This window comes from Dunckerocampus dactyliophorus, chromosome 9 (assembly GCF_027744805.1).
Source record: "Dunckerocampus dactyliophorus isolate RoL2022-P2 chromosome 9, RoL_Ddac_1.1, whole genome shotgun sequence".
Classification (NCBI taxonomy): Eukaryota; Metazoa; Chordata; class Actinopteri; order Syngnathiformes; family Syngnathidae; genus Dunckerocampus; species Dunckerocampus dactyliophorus.
In genome coordinates, this window is record NC_072827.1 from 23,137,980 (window position 1) to 23,162,177 (window position 24,198).

The window sequence follows — 24,198 nt, forward strand, 5'->3', positions numbered from 1 at the left end:
TTTTGATAGGAGTAGGTCAAACGTTTCTATTTTGCCTTTAACGTATCCCAGGTTAGTGCAGTAGGTTGAAACATTTTTGCGAATCTTCATTTCGTGCAATTTGGTTGTGGAGTTTTCAGCTTCGACCTTCGACTATAAGACCTATAAATGGTTACATTTTTTACATCGCCCCAGTTAGTGCAGCAGGTTTAAAACATTTTTTTTGTCTTCATTTTTTGCTGGTTGCTTTACTTTTGTTTGCTTCCTGACTGGCCGACCTAAAATATGTTCCATTTTGCCTTTCATATAACCCAAGTTATCAGAATAATAAATTAGTTCTTTGTTTTTCTCAAGGTGATTGTGGATTTCTGTCATCGTCCCAAACAATTGGCGCCAAAGCTACCCTTTAATTTGCCAGAAATGTGTGTTTGTAGAGTAATGATTAAATGACACACTGAGTGTGTAACACAAACGGCCAAGATAAGATAAGGCCAGAAGTGGGACATAAAGACTAGAAGCGCATATCCTGGCTTGGATAATTTGACGGTAAATTGGACAATAACAATAGTATTTAATGTAGTGTCTTAAGTGCATCCAAACAGGCCAACTCTGGGATCGATTGCTTTGGTCGAGTCGTCATGTGACTTCCGCATTGTCAGCGGCGCCTAGAAAGCAGTGGAGTTTTCTTCCAGCAGCGGTAAACATGACGTCGCATTGAGTCATGATGAAAGTGACCGGTAGAGACGCTCCACAACAACTGCCATGCCCATTTAAAACAGGTGAGTTTTGCCAAAACACGTCCGAAGTACTTTGTGGCTTCTCCCTACTTCAAGCTAAGTACAGTAGCCAGTCAGCTAGTTTAGCAACCACTTTCCAGCAAGTACTCGGCGCCTCACTTTTCTTTGTGTTTTTTGGCTAATGGCACCCTGTTGTCACAGTTTAGCGAAACAATGGCCACCATTTGCCAGCCATCCTGTTATCACGGACCCTAACAGTGTATACGGGAAAGGAGCTTTTTATAATCCGTAGCAGCAGAATGTACGTCTTCTCTAAGGATCTGCAGCCTAGCTACTTGGCTCGTAGTGAGATGTCGGTTGCGCGTGATTGGTTTAAATGTGGGTGCTGTACAGGTGCTTTATGTATCAATACTAACAGAAGAGGGAGGGGTTACACATAAGCAAGATAGAAAGGTGAGGACAATAAGCAGCGCGAAATGATGGGTCTGTGTTTTTGTGTTTTATGAGTTTTTTGTTACACTCTGTCCCATATTGACCTTATATATGAACAGTAAACATTTGGTGTAATTATATTTTGACATTAGAAGTTACATTTACATGTATCTTGGTAAGAAATCAGTTTAAGGAACAAAAGCCGCGAAGCAAAAAGATCCGGTTCTTTTTAGTGAGCCGTACAAAAAGAGCTAGTTGTCTAAAAGGCTGCCCGTGAGCGTCAACGAAATTACGTCATTTGGAACGTTCCACTGCTACTAATCAGTATTGATTGCAGATTAGGTTACAATTTTTAAATAATCAAAATGCCTGCCAGTCATACGATATTGCAAATTGAGCAATTACTTGAAAAATAAGTACCCAGTTTCTTCAAATATGTGGCCTCTGCTCTAATAGACATCTTGCCACTTTGTCCATTTAAATACATGAGCACTTCAAGTAGAGCCCCCTAATTACGATGATGGGTGCCACCATGTGTGTGCAGACGTACAGTATTTACAACACACACAGCATGCAGAGCAGACATGGCATCTGAAAAGCTGAGGTTTACAGTGGAGTGTTGGTGTTCAATAGAGTGGCGTGTTGTGGAGCAAAATCTGCTAATCTTCTCAACACTGACCCCAAAACAAAGGATAAAGTGGAAAATATGCTGACAAAAAGGGAGCAGGCACTACCAATGTAATGTGCATTATTTCTATTTAGTAGTAAATTCTTAAAAAGGGGGCCGCACGGTGTCCCAGTGGTTAAGCATGTTTGAATCTCTATTGGGCATCTAGGTGGAGTTTGCTTATTGTTCATGTGTGTGGGTTTTTTCCAGGTACTAAGGTTTCCTCCCACATTCCAAAAACATGCATGTTAGGTTAATTGGCGCCTCTGAATTGTCCATAGGTATGAATGTGAGTGTGAATGGTTGTCTGTCTATATGTGCCCTGCCATTGGCTGGCCACCAGTCCAGGGTGTACCCCACCTCTCGCCCGAAGTCAGCTGGGATAGGCTGCAGCATACCTGTGACCCTAGTGAGGATAAGCGGCATAGAAGATGAATGAGTTTAAAAAAAAAAAAAAAAAAAAAACTTGGCCTTGTACAGTCAGCAGTTGACAAACTTAAAAAAAAAAAAAAATCTATATATTCCTAACTATTTTTATGAAAGCGATTAAGTTACTGTTGCTCATAGTTGGCCAGACTGCGGGGTCGCATGATCCAACATTCTCCTAATCTCTTTAGTGAGGTCCGAGGCTCGGCATACACATTGTATGCACAAATCTGATGTTTTGAGCGTGTGTGTGTGAAGTTTGTTTCATGTAAAAATATTGAGACATCTTTATGTTGCAGCATCGGAAGCCTTTACTGCCTCCACCTTCCTGAACCACCACCGCCTGACTGTCCTCCATTCCTTGGCTTTGCTTTGAGGGGTTTCGCCAGCGCCTAACAACATAAAATGGTGGACGTCACCAAATGGCCCCTCTTCAGCCTGATGTCTCCCCAAGAGCTGGCCTCCATATGGAAAGCGTGCGTGTTTGGAGCATCTGCTAACGAGGCCATCTTCATCACCGGTGATGATGAGGTAAGTGTTCAAAACCGCCAACTTTGTTGAATATCAGAAGAACTTGCAACATTAATTATAAAGAAGATGAAAGATGAATTCTAGCCGTTAATTATAGTGTGTTAATTGGAAGTAGGCAATAGTTGGAGAGAGGCTGTTATTTCCCCACATTTGAAAACTCATTATTAGGGGTGTCATGACACAAGATCTTGTGAGATTAAAAAGTGACGAGATTTCTCGTTTGGAGAAAAGATGTATTGCAAGAACAGGGCAGCCAGAAGCCAATCAGACTGTGAACATGGCTACTATGAATGATAACACAGTAGTGTGAAAGTGGCAGTGCTCAAGGCATTATTGGAAACACACATTAAGTGCTTTAGGCACACCTTGCAATACAACCTACCTCGGTGTTCCAGCGTCAGTGAGTGGCGTGTGGCTGTTTTTTTTCTCAGAGTTGAACAGCTGCTTGCTCATTGTTGATGTCCAAGCAGAAGCTGTAGTAATTCTACACTTGATCAACTTTACTTAAGATTTGTCAGATCAACCCATGTAGGTGTTTGACTTGTCTGCACTCATAATCACACAGCGGTTGTATTGACGCTCAGCGGCAACTTTCAAGCACCTGCTTCATAAGACACCTCATACATAGAAGAGATCCGTGTTGACAATTTAGAGACATGGTCGATATATTTAGCAAGTAAGGATGCACATTTAAGTGTTTCTTGCGTCATGCATGTATTCGGTATGTAAGCGATCAACAAAGGTGAAGTATCCGCTGAGCAGGAGTGAGCTGCACTTCTGTAATGCCGTGCAATGTAGGTCTGAAAGCTATTAAAAAAAAAAAAAAAAAAAAAAAAAAACCTCCACAATGCAACCCAGCCATTGACCACCACCACCAAGAAAGCAGATCTTCGACACACTCCCCTCGCCTTCCTGGCAAAACATACAAGGTGTGGCGCAGAGGCCATCTGTGGAACATTGCAGAAATAAAATCAACAAAAACCCAGCAAAAGTGGAAAAGTACAGCAAAATGGCGTAATATAACTAGAAAAAACTCAAAATTTTTAAAATAACTATCAAAGGACAGCTGACTAAATAGACAAAGACAAGTAGACAGAAAGACAGTGTTGTTTTATTACTATAGAATATCATAATGGGGTTTCATATTTTTGAGCGTCAATTTGAAAGCGCATGCAGAGGTGAAAGCAGAGGAGAGAAAGAGCTCCTGGTCACCCACGATACTCCAGCTACTGCTACTGCCGTCTTGTGGAGTCAATAGAAAAAAATACATCAGACAGCTGCCTACAGCCACAGCTGTTAATGTCAATGCTTTTGACCTAATTAAAGCTGCTGGCTGTTATTTGCTTTTGTAGACCACGCACCCATGAAAAGTTGGCAGTTAATTGACACAAGGTGTCCTGGTGTGGTGTCTTTCTCCTGCCCCCCAGGTGTATGTGTTTGGACTCAACTGCAGTAACTGCCTGGGAACTGGAGACAGCCAAAGCACCATCGTACCAAAGAAGCTGGACTTTCTGAGCGGCAGGAAGGTGGTCAGCATGAGCTATGGCAGCGGGCCGCACGTCCTGCTGGCCACTGAGGGTGTGGTCGCAGAAACCTTTTTTTTTTTTTTTTTTTTGCAGTGAAATTTCAGTTTAATGACTTTTTCATGATGATGTTTTAGACGGAGAGCTCTTCGCCTGGGGACACAACGGCTACAGCCAGCTGGGCAATGGGACCACCAACCAAGGGGTGGCGCCGGTGCTCGTGTCAGCCAGCCTGCTCAATAAGAAGGTCACAGAGGTGGCCTGTGGCTCCCACCACTCCATGGCTCTCACCGACTCTGGAGAGGTATGCACTGTTACTTCAGTTCCCGAGTGGTAGTACTGACCAAGTAGTGGGTCACTACATTAGGTACATATCTATGATCAAATGAAATGACAATTTGTAGGATGCAACTTCTACCTCTCTTACCGTATTAATCAAAAGTATTCATGATTACCTTTTGTACGTTCATTGTATATCATGCCACCCTAGTATAGGATATGACCTATATGGTAGACCCCACCTATTTGTGGTTTGGCATTCACTCCCACACATATTGGCGGATTTCTTGTAAAAATAATGACCATAATCTCTGATGTATAAGCCTCTACTTTTTTTTCTTAAACTTTGAATCCTGCGGCTTATACAACGGTGTGGCTAACTTATGATTCTTTTCCCAGCTCGTGACATCTCCTATACCTGAGAACTACCACTAATCATGTAAATTCTATGCTGCTCACGAGCCAGCGAGCAAACGGTAGCTCTTTCTTTGGCAGAAGCCGTTATGAGCTTTGTGAAACTCACAACGAGCTTGTCAACCGATTGGAAATGGCAGGACGTCATTACACAATATACCAGTCTGACTCACGGTGTCAACTCACAAAAGGAAGCTAAAATAGTCACACAGCAACTAAAACTCAAAATAACGTAACGTAATAACGTGAAAATAACAATCGATTATTACATTAAAGTAAGCTCCCTGTGAGCTCATGAGCTCCCTCTGCTGACCTGGAGCCCGACAGCAGGCAGCTATTACCAATGAATGTCTCTGCTTGCAGTGATGCATTCTATGTAATAATTGATTTTTATTTGAATGTTATTGTATTTATGTTGTTATTTTGAGTGTTAGTTGCTGTGTGATTATATTACCTTCCTTTTGTAGGTTGACACTGTGAGCCAGACTGGCAGTAGACAGGAGTAATGACCTGTGATTTCCAATGGGTTGACAAGCTCGTTGTGCGTTTTCACGTAGCTCATAATTGACTCGTGTCAGATAAACAGCTGCCGAAGTTGGTCCTCATGGACTTGTGTGCGCTGCAACATGTCAGTTTATGACATGGACATGTGTGGCTTATATCAAAACAAATGTGTTTTCTAAATTTGTCGGGTGTGGCTTAAACATTGAAAAAAATAATGGCTTATGGTAAAAAAATTGTTTTTATCCCTCTCATTAGCACATTTTCTCTCTGAAAGTAGCCTATTTTTTTGCACAAAACCCATCTTATTCACTCTGCTGGTAATAAGTTACAAATAATAAAGCATAGCATGTACAGTACATGCTTGTAATGAGAAGCTTTAACAAAAGTGTTACCAGTAGGTGGCAAATAGCATCAGCAGATGCATGTGAATACAAGCACAGAGGAAGAAGACAGTGTTTTGTTTGCATAAAAAGACTAAATAAAAACCCCAATGTTGATTGAATGTGGCCAATGGCTGAGCACTATCCATACTTCCTGGCTCTCGATGATTCTCGCGTCTTTGTAATCATCATGGTATTTCGCCATTCATTGGAAGTGTCGCATTTTTTATTTATTTTATTTTTTTTTAACAAGTTTTATTCTGTTTATTTGATGTGGACATCAGAAATACAAGCCAGATGTATTGTAATAACATTGCAACAATCATGTAGGGCCATGCCTTGTGTATCCCATGAGGTAGAAGTGGTGCCGTGATGAATCAGTCCTTCCTTGTACCTGTGGCTGCCTGCTAGGTGTACGCATGGGGTTACAACAACTGCGGCCAAGTGGGTTCTGGTTCCACAGCCAACCAGCCCCACCCGCGCCGAGTTTCCAGCCTCCTTCAGAACAAGGTGGCCGTCAGCATCGTCTGTGGACAGACCTCATCCATGGCAGTGGTGGACAATGGAGAGGTGACGGACCTCATTTGTATCATCACTTTTGCTGCTGCTATCACTAAAAATGGTAACCCTAACATTTTTTGGCAGGTGTTCGGTTGGGGCTATAACGGCAACGGACAGCTTGGACTTGGAAATAACGGGAACCAGCTCACGCCATGTCGACTGATTGGTCTGATGGGTTTGTGTGTGCAACAGGTGAGCAGGTCAACACACACACTTGACATTAGATGGCACAGTTGTAGCTAATGTTAGTTTCTCTTTCCACTAGATTGTGTGTGGTTACACGCATTCACTGGCACTGACCGATGAAGGCTTCCTCTATGCCTGGGGGGCCAACACGTATGGACAACTGGGCACCGGGAACAAGAGCAACCAGCTGAGTCCGGTTCAGATCATGACTGACAAAGAGAGGTCCGGACAAGACTGCTTCCCTCCTCTCTCCAGCCACACATCATCACTGACAGTACATCTTTGTGCAGGATCGTGGAGGTGGCTGCCTGTCACTCCACGCACACGTCGGCCGCAAAGACCCAGAGCGGCCAGGTGTACATGTGGGGCCAGTGCAGGGGCCAGTCCATACTGCTGCCCCACCTCACTCATTTCGCCTGCACTGATGATGTCTTTGCCTGCTTTGCCACACCCTCTGTGATGTGGAGGCTTCTGACCATGGGTAAGCTTTTTTTTTAATATATATTCTTAAAACAAAAAAACACCTACTGTTCTTTTAGCATCTTTGATGCACAAAATGTATCAAAGTGGTTTCCGCATTCTTCAAATGTATCAAAATGGTTTCCGCATTCTTCAATTTTTCTGCATGCGACCCCCTCCATCCTAAGGAGAGTGTTATTTTTCAACACTGGCATGGACACGGGATGTCAGAACGGTCATTGATCCTTGATTTTCCCAATAGCATATCAAAGAAATGTCATCAAATTCCCATCCCTTGTTTGTACCAAACATCAAGTACAGTTCAGTTTGTCTTGTGCCACCTACGTACACCACATGCAGGGTGTAAAGGTCTGCAATTTTCAACATAAATTGCCCTCTTGAATGTGGTAAGAGCCTACACTGGACTGTATCACAATGGTGGAAACCATGCCTATCATTAAGTCTTGAAATCAGGTCACGGGTCTTATTCTAAGTAGATTAGGACATAACTCAGCACTAAGAACTGGGACTAGAATACCACTGTTTGCGTGTGTGTACCTTTTTTAAAGAGTATGATGACTTCCTGACGGTGGCTCAGTCTCTGAAGAAAGAGTTTGACAACCCAGAGACAGCTGACCTCAAGTTCTGCGTTGATGGCAAATACATCTACGTACACAAAGCAGTCCTCAAGATCAGGTAGAGAAAGCGGGAGAGAAGAAGCTTCACACTGATGTTTTTGCACGAGTGTATCCACAGGATCCTCTGTGCGTGCTTGTGTGTTACAGGTGTGAACACTTCCGCTCCATGTTCCAGTCCCACTGGAACGAAGACACGAAGGAGGTGATAGAGATCGACCAGTTCTCCTTCCCAGTCTACCGCTCATTCCTGGAGTTCCTCTACACAGACAATGTGGAGCTGCCTCCAGAGGATGCAATCGGCCTGTTAGACCTGGCCACCTCCTACTGCGAGAACCGCCTGAAGCGTCTGTGCCAGCACATCATCAAGAGGGGCATCACGGTGGAGAATGCCTTCACCCTGCTGTCCGCCGCCGTTCGCTACGACGCCGAGGTCGGCCTCCGCCCTCCACTTGATCATAATACATCCATCCATCTTCAGTCCTCAATTCTTTGTATTGTCTGATCCAGGACCTGGAGGAGTTTTGCTTCAAATTTTGCGTGAACCACCTGACCCAGGTGACCCAGACAGCAGCTTTCTGGCAGATCGACGGCAACCTGCTCAAAGACTTCATATGTCGAGCAAGCCGCTGTGGCGCCTTCAAGAACTGATCGTGGCCTGGAGCTATACATCAACAATGGGTTCAGGGACACCCGCCCCCCAGCCCCCCAATTCAAAAGACTTGAATGTTGCAATATTTGCTGACCAAGTTATTTAAGTTTTTGCACTTTTTTAAACTTATTCTCAAAGTCTAAACGCACCACCTGGAGGCAAACAGCTTCATTATTATTAGTAGCACTTACACTTCTATAGCTGCTCTCAAGATTGGACCTCAGGTTACCAGACACATTCAGTCTGTTACAGGCGTGGAAAGAGACATTTTACATGTGGATCACATTTGCTTTGTGCAGCTAGACTACAAAGCTATTTTATTTTGTCTAATGTTGGAACTGAACTTGTGAGTTTTTAGGGAGACTTTCCTCCATTTATTCAGGCTGACGTTGTATAACTGGCATTTACAGCTACACTACTGCTGTGACACTTTCATTCCAATGGAGACCAGTCTTTAAATCCACAAACTTGTCTTTTTGAAAGGCAGAAATAAGCAAGAGGTTAGAATACCAGTTTCATTTCATAGCATTAGCAAAACAGGGACAACCCAGTGAGTACTCTGAAGTGCCAGTTTGAAATTTCTGACCTCTGTATGAAAATTTAATAAAAAATAAAAGACTCAAGTTGATTGAGTCCGACATCTTCTTAGCTCGTACTGACACAATAACTGTCACTGTCAATGAAATGTCAGCATGTTGAATACAACAGTTAATGCTGTACGATGACAATTAAATATAAAAACACACACATTCTTCAAAAATGAGAGGGACACCATCAGACAGGAAAGTGATGTCATCTCATCAGTGCCGACTCCACTTCCTGCATGGCTGCCAGTGACTTTTGCAGCTCCATTTGTTTACCCTTCAGTGCTGTCAAAACCAAAACCAAAAGTTCAAGTTAGAATTTTAATTTATATTAAAAAAAACAAAAACCCCAAAACACCTCCTTGAAGCTATCTGAAACGTCTTGACAAGGTGACCTGAACTGCCACCATACAAGTTTATATGTTAAATGATGCAAAATATTCAACTCACCATTCTTCTGTTTTTTTACCAGGTGTGTCAACTTCCCAGACGCCATCATGACTTTCAGGGCAGTGTCGTAATCTGCAGTGCCAGCAGAAAACATCTTTGTAAGTCCAGTGGGAAGTCTGTTTTTCACATGTACACAAATTGGCTCACCTTCCTGGCTGGCCTGGTCCGACTGGATCCTCGTGGAGATGTTGCTCATTTCCATGATTAAATCCATGAAGATGGCTTGCGTGCAGCCTGCTGCGTTGCAGCTTCTCCAGAAGCTACCAGGGTCCAAAGCAGGTGGTGTTCCTAAAGACAGGACCCAAAGTAAAAAAAAAAAAAAGTCAATAATATACCCTAAAATCAATGCATCAAACTGAATAGTATTCTTTTTTTAACAAGGTTTATATAAGCACCTGAAAAGCACAACTCAGTTTTTAAGACATACCCTAAAAGATGTATTTTTCTATTAAATTGTACTTTTTTTTTTTTTTTTTTTTTTACATCATAAACCCCTATTTTGTCTATTGTAGATCATTATCATAAAAACAAAAGGTACAAAAATACCTTTGTCTTTCCCATCTGTTGCCTCAGCTGCAGTGGGAGGGGCAGGTGACATAGCAGGGAGCTCCTTGGGAAGAGGAAATAGACTCTGGGACTCAGCATCCTAAAAGGGAACATTCACATTTACAGGGGTGTCAAACTCAATTGCACAGGGGGCCAAAACTTAAAGCCGATTTTAGGTCGCAGGCCGGGGGACAAACTTCCCGCACTTTGTATCTTATTTATCCTGATATTTTCATCATTTGTATATTTCTGCATATTGAAAATATTAAAAACCTTCTTGTCCTTTTAACCAACATTCTTAGTGAATGTATCACACTCACATGCATCATCAGTGCACACACACGCACACTCGTTTGATGTCACGAGCGTGACACAACATGCCCCGATAATCCAGGCTAAAAAAATAGTTGGTATGGTCAGACCTTGAGGAAAACAGCATCGACAAATAGATAAGCAGCCTACATACCTTTTATCCAGGTTCCCTGCACACCAGTGCTGGGATTGGAACATACCAATATAATGCACCAGGCAGCTGTGGTGGCCGAGCCAAAGCTCCAGTATTTTATAATCAACAAACACATCACAATCCGTGACATGTTTAACCTGGAAGGGTTTGCAGCAGTGGAATGGGCAGATTACATGTTTCCCAGCATGCTTTGTTGTACTATCACTGTAAGGCTATGTCACTTTAAAAGGGTGTTATTTGTTATTAGAGTCACTGTGTTGAAGTGTGCGATGCAGGCCTACTCAATGCTATTTTCCAAACAGTTCTGAACATTCCAGAGTGTGCAACTGAGTAGAACTCACAGGGTCCTCATCTCCACTCACGTCTGCTGTCTGGTGTTCTGGGGAAAGGAAGAGGCAGATATGTTTTGTGACTTTTATACATATTTTTTCAATTTATTAAATTTACTAGGAAGATGTCTGAAAAAAATGTCATACCGCACCTCATGTCATCATTTTTAGAACACGTAGGCTATGTACTGTAAATTACTACTTTTTTCTTAAACTTTGAACCCTGCGGCTTATACAGCGTGCGGCTAATTTATGGCTAAATTCTAATCTCGTGACATCAGAGTCAGTGAGGAAACGGTAACTCTTTCTGTCATGAGCTATCAGTGCATTCACAACGAGCTTGGAAATCCCAGGAGGTCATCATATATAACAGTCTGACTCAGTGTCATCTAACAAAGAACACTTTACTAACAACACTAAATTCATCACACAGCAATGTAACACTCAAAAGGTGCATATACAAATATACAAACATGCACCAATATGAGTTTAAAATGAAAAACAACCTAAAATGTTGAACGAGGGAAAGGCTTCTTGAGACGTCATCTGTACTTCTGTGAAGAAGGTGTCGGACATTTCGCTCCTCATCCGAAGAGCTTCGTCAGCGTCACGTCAAGAAGCCTTTCCCTCGTTGGACAACTCCTGTACGACTGGGAGCCTACACAGACGCTAAAATGTTGAAGTTTTCCCATAAAGGTATTGCATCTGAGCAACGCATTCATTGGGGCGCTGCAATGATGTCACCCTCCCTCTGGGCTTTGGAGTCCGGGTCCTATGGCTCCCTCCGGTGGACAGAGGCAACATTGCAGCGCCATCCACCATTTTCTATGCTGTCTATGCTCCTCCAATGAAATGTTGAAAACACAGTGCCTTATGAAAAAACTTTCAAATTAGTTTTTTTTTTTTTAAAACATGTTTGTATATTTCCTGAGTTATAACTTTTGAGTGTTAAGTTGCTGTGTGATGAGTTTAATGTTGTTGGTTAAGATGTCACCATGACCTCTTGCAATCTCCCATGGGTTGACAAGTTTGTCGAGAGTTTTTTCATAGCTCATGATTTGAGAGAGCTGGCTAGTCCTTACGAACTCGTGCACGCCACAATATGCCATTTTATGACATGTGCATCTTACACACCGGTGTGAATTATGTACAAATCTGTTTTTTCCTCTAAATTTAGTGGGTGCTGCTTATACAAGGGAATTTACATTAGTCGTTTTGATGCTTTGTAGAACATGCAGGCACAAGTACCTTTGTAGGATCCAGCAGAGGTCACTTCATCTTCCCTGAAAGAGAACATCATCTTGAAAGATCCTTGTACACATGTGCTTTCTAACTTTAATGTTGGTCAGTTGAGAGGCCTACCCTTACGGGCAGAGATATACTGCACTTGCTTAACTATGCATGTGGATGGCTACCTGGCATATCCTGAGTGCTTAGAGCAGGCGTCTCAAACCCACTGTAGCTAGAGTCTGGGTGAGGCTGGGCCTCATCAAGTATTGGGAGTAAGGCTCACGATAACGATAATATCTATAACGATATCGGTTATGCTGCAGGAAACACGTCTAATTTTGGTTGTTATCAAGAAAACCATGGAAGTTGCTCGATACCAGCTCTTAAATTGAAGTTTAATTTAAGAGCTGGTACCTACCAACCCTGTGAGCATTATTGGCTTAATTTAGACCTTGCGGGCCGCATTTACAGTAGCCTTTCCCGTCAAGTCGCGGGCCACAAAATGTGACTTGGCGGGCTGCAAATGGCCCGCGAGTTTGAGACCCCTGGCTTAGAGGAAGTCCGACGTAGCGCATGAAAGATGAAGTACTGTGGTATTTCTACACCATGAATGTGTGAATAGTAATCGTGTTTATTGTGCACCCACGTTTGCATGCTATTATGTTGCACTGAGCTGACCGTTCTTTTTAATGAAGTTAAGCCAAACTTTTTAGCTGCTTCTTCTTTGTTGGTGTTCGTGGCTATTTCATTGGAACTAGGTATCACAATAAAAACATTTGAACGACGCTGGGAGAATCAGCATGTTAGTTCCGGTTCCCATCGATGCTCGAGACTCAGTGCCCAATCCTTATCCTTACCCCCGCCTAGCCCACCAAAAGGAGACCTCAAAACTCTACCCAAAACCTGACCCCACCCCATAATCAACCACTGCTGCCACCCAACTCTAACACCAAAGCTATTTTGCATGTCTTTACTTGCTTTGTATAAAGTGGAACCTTGGTTTTCATCAAGACTCCATTTCAAAAGGGTCTGACGAAAACGGACACGTACATAAGCAGGGGACATTTTATCCCTAGGAAATAATAAAAACATTAACAAAAAATACATTTTAAAGAATTACTTTTACATGCAGAAAACAATGCAAAATAATTCAAAATTACAAATTAAATGGACAAATGAACATCACTTTCACCTTCATTGAGGACTTGTTGACACTACAGTGAGGGAGCAACTTCTCAACATTGTTAGCAGCTGTTGTTTTAGCGGCACCAGGGGCAAACGAACCTTTTACGGGAAGCTTCTGTGTATATACTGGGATCACCGATTGAGACCAAGCAGCTGAGAGATGGAGTAATGCTGGGCGCCATTGGAGTCAGCCCCCCCTGCTACCTGTGGCTAATCAGCCGGCATTGTCTAGTCGGTCAAGTTGGCAGACGTGCAGAAGCGGTCCTAGCACCAAATTCAAGCCACGCACTTGAAAATGCAAGTGCTGGTTAACTGGCAGCAGGAAACAAACAATCATCCAATCATATAAAAAAGTGACAGTAAAGTAAAGTGAGTGCTTTGTTTGGGGACTTTGAGTTCCGTGGAATGATACAGCACAGGGCAAACTGAATATTTATTAACAAGCAATGTTTTACGATAACTGAGGAAGTGTATGAAAACTGGGGCAATATTTAAGCTGAAAACCGAAGCGTACAAAAACTGGGGCGTTTGAAAACCAAGGTTCCACTGTACTTGGTAAGGAAGCAGTGATCGTACCTGACAGACTGAGGCAGCACCGTGCAGGAAACAGACTAAAGGAAGAAATGTGTCACATTAGTAGTCATTCTCACATGATGACGATGATATGAACAGCCAAGACTTACTTGGTCCATTGAAGCCAAGTCGGAACTATTGTCTGAATCGGAATCCTCTATGGGTGCAAACAACTGAGACGGTTCCTCGTCACCTGTGGTGGGGGGTATTAATTTGTGTTGAAATCCACCTATTAGAAGCTTTGAGGTGAATCCTGAGGTATCACTGTACTGGCAGATTACAATGAAATACTAACCAACTTGTCACATATACCTGAATATGAAGAGTCTAATAGGTTCTGTATCTTCCTTCTCAAGCTTTGACGTTTCCTTTTGGGGGGGGCGTCAGCCTGTCTGCAAGAGATGTCATAACACGTGCAACGTTTAAACTCACAACTTGATGTGAAGTTACAGAGCATAAGAAAGTTTAATACACCAGGGGTGCCCATTAAGTCGATCGCCAAGGTAGTTTGGGTCGATTGCATATACGTCACTTTGTATGTGTCATATGATATCAGTCATTTGACATTAAGCTCCCCCCTCCTGATTCACAATGGCGAACAGACATCTCAAATTACACACAGAGATGCAACTTTCATCTTTATTATTCCCATTATGGATAAACTAACTCAGCGGTAGGATGCCAACATCTACAACAAAATCTATCCGTTTACTAGTAGCGGCTTGGTATGTAGAAAAAAAAAAAAAGGGAATTGTTTGATGGCTTTGCTTCGCGTCATCAACTCCACTATAGAAATGCAGGTTTTCTACACTTCTGTTTGTAAAACTATGAATTTCATGACTAATTGGAAAATGTGTCATTGCTGAAAACTTTTTAATATGTTGCCTTGACTTCGGCTGCAGTGTCTTTTGCATAATCATTTTCATTTCCTGCACATCTGTAATGTTTGATAGCAAATGCTAACTGGACGTAATGTATGAACTTCGTCTAATGAACGCTCTGTAGCTGTTTTGACTGACATATTACGGGTACTCAGGTTACTATTGAGGAATTATGTATAATTATTTTTATTGCCATATTGAATTGAGAATTATTGATATCAACTACTTTGATTAACTGTAAACTTTGAAACGGTGAATGTGAAATACTAATCATTAGTATTTAGTATCGTCGTTTCAAATTTTACCGGTTAGATTTTCAAACAACTTTCAGTATTAGTCAATGACACAAAGAACACATGCAGTTTTTAAATGAAACTTTTATTTTTAAGGGAGAAAAAAAAATCCAAACCTACATTACCCTGTGTGAAAAAGTGATTGCCCCCTAAACCTAATAACCGGCTGGGCAACACTTGGCAGCAACAACTGCAATCAAGCGTTTGTGATAACTTGCAATGAGTCTCTTACTCTCTCTGTGGAGGAACTTTGGCCCACTCATCTTTGCAGAATTGTTGTAATTCTGCCACATTGGAGGGTTTTCCAGCATGAAGCCCCTTTTTAAGGTCATGCCACAGCATCTCAATAGGATTCAGGTCAGGACTTTGACTAGGCCACTCCAAAGTCTTCATTTTGTTTTTCTTCAGCCATTCAGAGGTGGACTTGCTGGTGTGTTTTGGATCATTGTCCTGCTGCAGAACCCAAGTTGGTTTCATCTTGAGGTCATCAACAGATGGCCGGACATTCTCCTTCTGGATTTTTTTGGTAGACAGCAGAATTCATGGTTCCATTTATCACAGCAAGTCTTCCAGGTCCTGAAGCAGCAAAACAGCCCCAGACCATCACACTACCACCACCATATTTTACTGTTGGTATATGTTCTTCTGAAATGCGATGTTATTTTTATGCCAGAGTAATGGAACACACACCTTCCAAAAAGTTAAACTTTTGTCTCGTCAGACCACAGAGTATTTTCCCAAAGGTCTTCTGGATCATCAAGATGTTTTCTAGCAAAACTGAGACAAGCCTTAATGTTCTTTTTGTTCAGCAGTGGTCTTGGAACTCTGCCATGCAGGCCGTTTATGCCCAGCGTCTTTCTTTTGGTGGAGTCATGAACACTGACCTTAACTGAGGCAAGTGAGGCCTGCACTTCTTTGGATGTTGTTGTGGGGTCTTTTGTGACCTCTTGGATGAGTCATCGCTGCGCTCTTAAGGTAATTTTGGTTGGCCGGCCACTCCTGGGAAGGTTCACTATTGTTACATGTTTTCACCATTTGTGGATAATGGCTCTCACTGTGGTTCGCTGGAGTTTTAGAAATGGCATTATAAGATGTTCCAGTATGATAGATCAGGAAGAGGGCAAACACTTTTTCACACCAGTTTGTTTTATAGTAAGAGAAAGATCATGTCGACTTATAACATGCTGAAAAAGTGCATGCACATCTGATATACATGTACAATATACGTTACGTTATACGAAGCGTAAAATACATGTAAATAGCCTAATCTGTTCCAAGATCTTCCCAAACTCACCCCTTTGGCCCTTCAAAATATTCAAAGTCCACCAAATATGGCGGGAAAATATAAGAAAACTTTAGCATAAACATAGTAGAGTAACATTCCAATATAAAATAAGATTACTGTAAATGAATAAAACTGAAAAACAAATACAATCTTGCCTGTTTGTCGGAACTCGATGTCTCGCGATGCCTTACAATGGAATGGATGCCAGTCCTCTTTCGAAATTTGTCAAACCATCCATGCGAGGCCTTAAAATCTTGCTCTCCCGAACCGCCTTCACCACCCTCGGCCTTGGAAAGATCATCAAATATGGCGGTGGCTTTTTCGCAGATGACAGCCTCAGTTATAAAGTGTCCTGCTATTTCCTTCTCCTTGATCCAAATCAGGAGAAGCCTCTCCATTTCATCATTTACACTGGACCTTTGGCTGGACATCCTGCAGACGCCCTTCGCAGGCTTCATCACTTTGAGGGCATCTTTCTGTTTGATAATTGTTTGTATGGTCGATGGAGTACGGCCATATAGTCTAGCGACATCACTTAATTTCATACCACCTTCATATATCTGGATAATTTCCTGCTTGGTTTCTATCCACAACTTGTCCCTTTTTTTCTTATAACTTACACTTGGTTTAGGGCCCATGATTACGGTAATTTTACGTTAAGTTAACACAAAGAAAAGTAAAAAAAAATTAAGAGATTTCAACGCGTGCGAAGTAGTTTAAGGGCGACTGCGAAGAGGAAGGGAGAAGCCCTTCTCTCACACAAAGGCACGCACGCACTGTACGTCAGCCAATGAGATGAGAGCATAGGCGGTGCCCCGATAATCAGCCAATGAGAGCGTGAAGCGTCAGAAGGCGTCACCAAGTGTATTGTACTTTTTTTTAAAATAAACTTTATTAATGCCTTACAAATTACAATAACAATGCATCAAACCATGGGCATTAACAAATAACAGTTGGATAACAAAAACACATCAAATAAATCATAAAGAAATCGGGATTAAAGAAATAAAAACGTAACACAAAAGTCAAATAAATACATTAAAAAAATAATGAAGATAATAATAATAATAATTAAAATAAGATACACCGGGGGACATGAGCAATGACAATTAAATTGAATTAAGGATATTGAAGTTGGAGCACAGATTTATAGTCTTGATAGCTTAAGCGTACTGTACTGTTAGAGGGAAACATTTTCCGGGGGAACCCAAGATGGCGCCGTCAGCACTCCCCCTAAATCGAGCTCTGCTACCAAAGCTAAGTTAAGAGTGAATAACTTAAGTTATAGAGCCTGCCTCTGTCTAAGAACTGCCACGTACGTTTTCCGTTTCAATTTGTCAAAACAAACGCGAAATATGCCGAAAACGGCTATGGACAAGAGAAAACAGCGCGACGGAAAGGCGGGAGAAGCTAGCAACGAGGCAAAATCGGCTAACAAAACTAACGTTAGCTGCAATATTCTGATTGACAACTACCACGGTTATGCGGCAAAAAGAAGGAATGAAAATCAGCGTGATGGATGAAGATGACTTTCCCAACTTACCAGTTACCCCAGCTAAACCACCCAGCAAGAAAGGTAAACATGAAGATACTGCCGGCAACGCCATGGAAAATAACTTGCCTGACGCTCCAGAGTTTATCTCCTCACTTGCCAAGCTAATTAACACTCGGTCACAAGCTTGAATCACTAATTCAGGAAAATAGAACGGTGATTACGGACCTGAAGAAACAAATCACACACCTGGAAAGATACTCTCGTCGCTGGAACTTGCGGCTCAACGGCATCCCGGAGACAGTAGAGAACCAGCAGGTACGGTTGGAAGTAATTAAAATCTGTCAGGCCATATTGCCAGAGGATAAAAAACGACTACCAGAAGTGATCGACACCGTCCATCGCCTTGGCACAAAGAATCCGAAGGGGCCCAGAAGCGTCATCATTCAGTTCTCGTCCCGGGTCCACAGAGCAGCTGTCTGGACAACTGCCAAAAACTCAGTACCTGCGTGAACATGGTCTGCGTTTCGCTGAGGACCTTTGCCAGATCGACAGTGAGAATAGGAAGCATTGAAGCCGCCCGAAAGGAAGGAAAAGTGGCTTACTTCGTTGGTGGTCGCTGCTTTATTGAGAACAAGGAAATCTTTCCTCCAAAATGAAAATATCTAACGAGGTACTCAGCACATTTACCAAATATTCATCCTTTGCTTTAGCAAAACCAAGGGACTTTTTTTTCCCTCCTTTTTTACTCTGAATGCACTCTCCTCAATACTCAAACTGTTAGCCTATGGTTATTATCAGACTGTGCACTCACTCTTATTTTAATATGAGAAATGGTCTCCCGTTGTCCTGATGAACACAGAAAACCCATGATGCTGCGTTTTTTGTTTCGTTTTGTTTTTTTTCAAAGGGGAAACAGTGCCTATACATTCCTGAATGCACCTCAATTAAAGTGCACTTTACTTTTAGTCCAGTACATCTGGGCTCTTTCGCTTGTCTTAATCTAAAGCATTAAAATTTACTATATGCTATGCAGCTCAGCATACAAGCTCAGGAGGGAAAAGTGAAGCTGCTCTCTTTTCTATATCGAAATGCATCTATGGACTTTTTTATTTTGTTTCTGTTTTTTGACCACAAGTGCCTGAAAGAGGACCTGAATATTTTATGAACACTACATCCCTCCCTAATTGAGATGAAAAGCCCAGTTGTTAACCTTTCCTATTCCAGCTCATCTTTATGTTTACCCACACTAAAGAAGCATAAAGGCCACTTCGTTTGCTTTAAAATTCACACCATTGTGACTGTTTATGGTACAGTTCTCGATGGTACTATAATAGTTTGTGGTAAGTTACTTGCGACTTAACTGTCTATAGCTTACTTAGTTGTTTTTTTGTTTGTGTTGTTTTTTTTCCCTCTCTCAAACTGTGTATCTTTTGTCTTGTTAAATGCCAGGGGTCTAAGGGATAGTGGGAAGCGCAAAGCCTTGTTTTAATATGGTAAAAAATTTAAAGCAGATTTTCTCTTCCTTCAAGAGACTCATTCCACAGCTAATGAGGTTAATTTCTGGAGGTCACAGTGGGCAAACGATATCTGGTTGTCACACGGATCAGAACATTCAGTAGTTTACACTCCGATATTGATATTAATGGTCATTTTGTATGTCAAGTGATTGACAAGATTGTTTTGATTGTCCATAATGTTTATGGATATAACACTAAAGTAGGAAATGAGAGCCTGTTTGACACTATAGAACAAAAGTTATTAATATGGTTAAACAAGTTCCCCAATGCCCTCCTTTTAATAGGTGAGGATTTTAATGTTGCTCTTGATAATGCATTAGACAGATGGCCATCAAGACAAAACACCAATGAAAGCTCCCATTTAAAGCTCTTCATGCAAAGATTTGAACTGATAGACATTTGGAGGGAAACATTTCCGACTGACAGAGTATACACTTGGTCTAACAAGACGGGATCCTCCCAATCTAGAATTGACTATTGGCTCATGTCCAGGAGCCTTAAAGAGAAGACAACAGTACAAATTATAGCTACACCATTAACAGATCATAAAACTATACATATCATCACCTCCCCATTCCCCTCTGCCTGTCACAACCACTCTTCTTATTGGAAACTGAATAGCTCCATTTTAAATTATTTAATTATGTAAAGACTGAAGTTAGAAGACTTATTCAAAAATACTGGAATGAGGCTCAAGTTGACAATAAATATTGTAGCAAATGGGAACTTATGAAATTTGAAACTGCCAAGTACTTAAGAAAATATAGCTCTGATCTAGCCAAACGTAGAAATGCAGAGGAGGATGAGATAGTATCCATCATAACCTCCCTCTCTCAAAAGCCCCCGGATTAACTTTCTACAAACGAAAAAGAAATTCTCACTGAATATCAAAGTAAGCTTGACAACCTACAGTATATACTTGTACACTCAAAGCAAAGGGTGCCTTTATCAGATTGAGACAAAGATGGATGGAGGAAGGAGAGCGAAATTCTGCCTATTTCTTCAGGTTGGAAAAATCTCACTCCAAAACTAATTCTATCCAGCAGTTTAAGATTAATAATACCTTATGTGATAACCCCAAATTAATTGCTATATATTGCTCAAACTTCTATAGCAAGTTCTATACTTCTCAATTTTGTGAAAGAAGTGCATCTGCCTTTTTACATTCTATTGTGGTGAATAACATGAATGATGCAGACAGAGATTTGTGTGATGCTCCCTTGACATTACAAGAAATAATTGATTCCGTCAGTAGCCTCAAACATAACAAATCTCCTGGTGTAGATGGATTCACTTCTGAATTTTACAGAGCATTTGTGGAACAGTTAGCTACATTTTTACTGAAAGTTTTCACAGAAAGCATAGATAATGAATCGCTCCCCCAACACTAACTCAAGGCTTAATCACACTTATTCCGAAGCCTAAAAAAGATGTTGAGTTTATTGATAACTGGCGCCCTATTTGTCTTTTGAATAATGATTATAAGGTGCTAGCCATTGCTTTTGTCCAGCTAGTTTTGGATACTGTCATAGATGAATCACAGTCTGGTTTCATGAACAACAGACACATAACTAATCATATAAGACTGGTTTTAGATTTACTAGATTATTCTGACTTAATCTCTGACAACAGCTATATTCTATCTTTAGATTTCTACAAAGCCTTCAATTCTTTTGAACATCAGTTTACTTTTAGTGCTTTGGAAAAAAATTGGTTTTGGGCAGTTTTTTAGCCAAGCGATTTGAACATTATATGCAAATAGTAACTGCTCTATTAAAATGAGTTCCGGCACAACCCCACGTTTTGACGTCAAACGAGGAATTCAGCAAGGTTGTCCTATCTCCCCCTGCCTTTTTCTCCTTGTCACCCACCTTTTAGCTGTCCACATTAAATCAAGCTCTAGCTAGCAGAAAGAGAACTCATTAATAGTCAACTTGCAGACGACACAACCATTTTTTTTTAAAGATTCTTCTCAAATACCTCTTGCTCTAAATATAATTAATGTGTTCTCTAAAGCTTCTGATCTACACTCGATTGTAAACAAAAGTGAGTTAATGGCAGTAAAAGACTCAGCTACTCACTCCACAGCAAACATCCCTGTCAAAGATACTGTTATATATTTAGGAATTTCCATCGCTAAAGATCAGAAATGCTTTAAATTGTATCCCAATGCTAAAAAAAGGTCAGAAAAGGTTTAATCTCTGGCTCCTAAGAGATCTGTCTTTAAGAGGCAGAACGCTAATAACAAAAGCAGAAGGAATATCTAGACTTACTTATGCTGCCCTCTCACTACATATTAACAGTAAAACCAGTCAATGCATAGATCAGATGTTGTTCAAGTTTTTATGGAAAAATAAGACGCATTACATAAAAAAATCTGTGGTTCTGTTACGTTTTTATTTCTTTAATCTCGATTTCTGTATGATTTATTTTGTGTTTTTGTTATCCAACTGTTATTTGTTAATGCCCATGGTTTGATGCATTGTTAGTGTAATTTGTAAGGCATTAATAAAGTTGATTGAAATAAAAAAAGGGAAAAATTTTCCATGACTCTGTCGCGCGCGCTATTCAAATCGAATTTCTGAACTTGCACCGACTTGACGCTTTACGTTATATGGAATTTCTTACGTAATACGATGCAAAAACTTTTCATAAATTCTTCACGTTCAGTGGAATTTACATAAAAGGAGGTCATTTTAAAAGTAGCTCGCAGGCTGAAAAATTGTGAGCACCCCTGTTGTACACAATAATGCGGCCACAATATTAGGTACTGCACAATAAGGCTCACTTTTTCATGCACAGGTATCCTAAATGTTGTGGGCAGTGGGTGTATAAGAATGAATATCAATGCCAACTCCCTGGCTACTATACTATGCCTTATGAATTCAGTGTATTGGATGAAAAAGGGGGTTATCTTACATTTAAAAAGGTACTGATGTTTATACATGCACCCAACAGGCCATTGCTGCACATTCCAAAGTGCACCAAGTATCTTTATGTTTATGTTTTGTCTGGACCAAAATGCCCAACCATAAGTGTCAATACCGCCTTAGTAAAGAGAGGTGGCGTTCTGATGCTAACTTTAAGCTAATATTGATCAATCAAGCTGAGCCATCAAACAACTGTCCATCAGCTAAGAAATTTGATGAATACAATTTCACTGACGTTGAAAACATGGTTAAATAAAAGATTAATTTTGTCTGAAAACATTTTTCAAAGCGGGTCTTGAAGATTAATTCAGGGTTGTCTTCTCTTGGAGTCAATAAGGTAATATACTTCATTAAAATGATGGCACACAAGCAGTCGATGCTAATGGTATTGCACATGGCACAAAAAGGGTAGACACACACTTACTTGTTAGTGCAAACCCGATGTCTCTGTAAAAAGAACAGTGGACAATAATGGAATCATTTCATGACAAAAAAAAAGACATTTCATTTAAAGCAGATCCCTTCTCTTCTTGGCTTCTTGACTCGCCAAGAAGAGCATCGTGAGACCACCCACGATAAATGTGCGGAATTGAGACGGACATAAAATGTATTTTTGACACTCTAATAATATCTGGCATACTGCTTGGACATTAACAGCGGCACGTAACACCGAGTGAAGGTAGGATTACATGGTTTATAGTGTGCGTAAGGCACTTAACGTGTGGTTCCAATCCTGTCTCGTGCACTGCAACTTCCATATTATGTGTATTGTCATTCACTGTAGCAATGCCATAGTTCACAGTCTGATAGACTTCGAGCTGCTCTGTTCCCGCGAGACAGCTTTTCTCTACATGAGAAATATCGTCTTTAATCTTGCAAGATCTCATGGCATGAGATCTTGTGGCACCTCTTAATTGGGGATCGTACCTTTAAAGCGACAACAGGCTGAGTCAGGTATGAATCTGGGCGGAGATAGGCTGCTGTTAAATCACCTGTCAACACAGAATATTACATTTTTACAAATCAACAAGATCAACGGTTTGATGAAAATACTTCTAGTCTCACCAGAAGTCGTCCCCTTTTTGTTTGATGCCATGGAGTGTTTATCGCAATACAGCCTGAAAGCACGCATGTGGTTAATGATGGCTTGTGTGGTCGCACACGTAGGTTACAAATGTCTTGAGTCATCATAGTACTCACATAAAGGTGAGAGATGAACACTCCAGGTTGATATTTCCTTTCTCTTTCTCACAAGTAGGGCAAAACTCCCCCAAAGAAGAATACAGTACAATGTCATTACTTTACCTCAGGCTGAAGGTTTTTATTTTAAAAGGCATTTGCTTAAAGGGGCCACCACTATGTCACACAATCTGACAAGTCGTATCAAACATGTTTACAAATAAAGCTCAGTTTTGATTGAGGCAGTCAGTGAGGTCCAATACTGCCCACAATAATATACTGTACTGACCGGAATACAAGACTGTATTTCTTCCCGAGAAAAAGTCTGAAAAAGACACGTTGGCTTATAGTCAGGATGTTGAGATTTATACATGCAAACCAACAGGTGGCACCAGATGAATTGTCCTCAAGCGACTCAAATTTTTTCTTCCCATCACAAACACGCACAGGCACAACAGACGTAGTGACACAGAGACCTGCTGGAAAGAAGTGTCTCAAAGATTGTTAGCAAACATCAGGGAGGGGTTATGATTGTATGAGCCATTTATCCCATGCTATCTTTGGGTGGCGGTATGGAGGTGTTGCATATATAGGTGTGGATGTGATGGTGCATGGAATTAGGGTGACGGGATAGCATATTTCTTAGGTGATGGATGGTTGTTAGATGACACTGCGTCAGCATAATCTTAAAATGACCATTGTAACTCCTGTTGTTTGGTCACTTCCTAACAATTACTGACACACTTTCTCCCCAGTCGGTTCCTGTGTCATGGCTGCATGTCTCCAGGTCACTGGTGTGTGTGAATGACAGAAAGAAAAGCTCTGACTTGAAGTTATTTTGGCACCACCTGTTGGTTCGTATAAACCTCTAGACCAGGGGCCTCACTTAT

The 24,198-nt window shown here is 41.2% G+C and overlaps 2 protein-coding genes across 6 annotated transcripts in view; one reads left to right on the forward strand and one right to left on the reverse strand.

Annotated features, from left to right (window-relative positions):
- Positions 1 to 8,981, forward strand: rcbtb1 (regulator of chromosome condensation (RCC1) and BTB (POZ) domain containing protein 1). Its single transcript, XM_054787033.1, has 11 exons — positions 1 to 758; positions 2,541 to 2,772; positions 4,200 to 4,350; positions 4,433 to 4,599; positions 6,284 to 6,442; positions 6,518 to 6,625; positions 6,699 to 6,841; positions 6,910 to 7,100; positions 7,648 to 7,774; positions 7,864 to 8,146; positions 8,224 to 8,981. Exons 2-11 carry the CDS (start codon positions 2,647 to 2,649, stop codon positions 8,362 to 8,364), a joined length of 1,596 nt encoding a protein of 531 aa, XP_054643008.1. The 5' UTR covers positions 1 to 758; positions 2,541 to 2,646; the 3' UTR covers positions 8,365 to 8,981.
- phf11 (PHD finger protein 11) overlaps positions 8,867 to 24,198 on the reverse strand; it is a 23,307-nt gene continuing 7,975 nt past the window's right edge. For 4 of the 5 annotated variants that reach the window (XM_054787028.1, XM_054787027.1, XM_054787032.1 and 1 more), the window contains exons 6-18: positions 23,330 to 23,394; positions 23,195 to 23,247; positions 23,057 to 23,121; positions 22,554 to 22,576; positions 14,041 to 14,120; positions 13,839 to 13,921; positions 13,732 to 13,766; positions 11,989 to 12,023; positions 10,753 to 10,790; positions 9,946 to 10,045; positions 9,547 to 9,687; positions 9,400 to 9,471; positions 8,867 to 9,234 (exon numbers count right to left, since the gene is read on the reverse strand). In XM_054787028.1, the coding sequence (XP_054643003.1) occupies positions 9,158 to 9,234; positions 9,400 to 9,471; positions 9,547 to 9,687; positions 9,946 to 10,045; positions 10,753 to 10,790; positions 11,989 to 12,023; positions 13,732 to 13,766; positions 13,839 to 13,921; positions 14,041 to 14,120; positions 22,554 to 22,576; positions 23,057 to 23,121; positions 23,195 to 23,247; positions 23,330 to 23,394 (867 nt within the window). In that variant the 3' untranslated portion in view covers positions 8,867 to 9,157. The remainder of the gene's footprint in view (positions 9,235 to 9,399; positions 9,472 to 9,546; positions 9,688 to 9,945; positions 10,046 to 10,752; positions 10,791 to 11,988; positions 12,024 to 13,731; positions 13,767 to 13,838; positions 13,922 to 14,040; positions 14,121 to 22,553; positions 22,577 to 23,056; positions 23,122 to 23,194; positions 23,248 to 23,329; positions 23,395 to 24,198) is intronic. The other variant, XM_054787030.1, reaches the window with a different exon arrangement.

Coding starts and splice junctions, on each gene's coding strand:
- rcbtb1 (XM_054787033.1), top strand. CDS start 2,647: ATGGTGGACGTCACCAAATGGCCCCTCTTCAGCCTGATGTCTCCCCAA. Junction 6,443..6,517: donor CAGTGGTGGACAATGGAGAG/GTGACGGACCTC, acceptor ATTTTTTGGCAG/GTGTTCGGTTGGGGCTATAA. Junction 6,842..6,909: donor ATCATGACTGACAAAGAGAG/GTCCGGACAAGA, acceptor ATCTTTGTGCAG/GATCGTGGAGGTGGCTGCCT.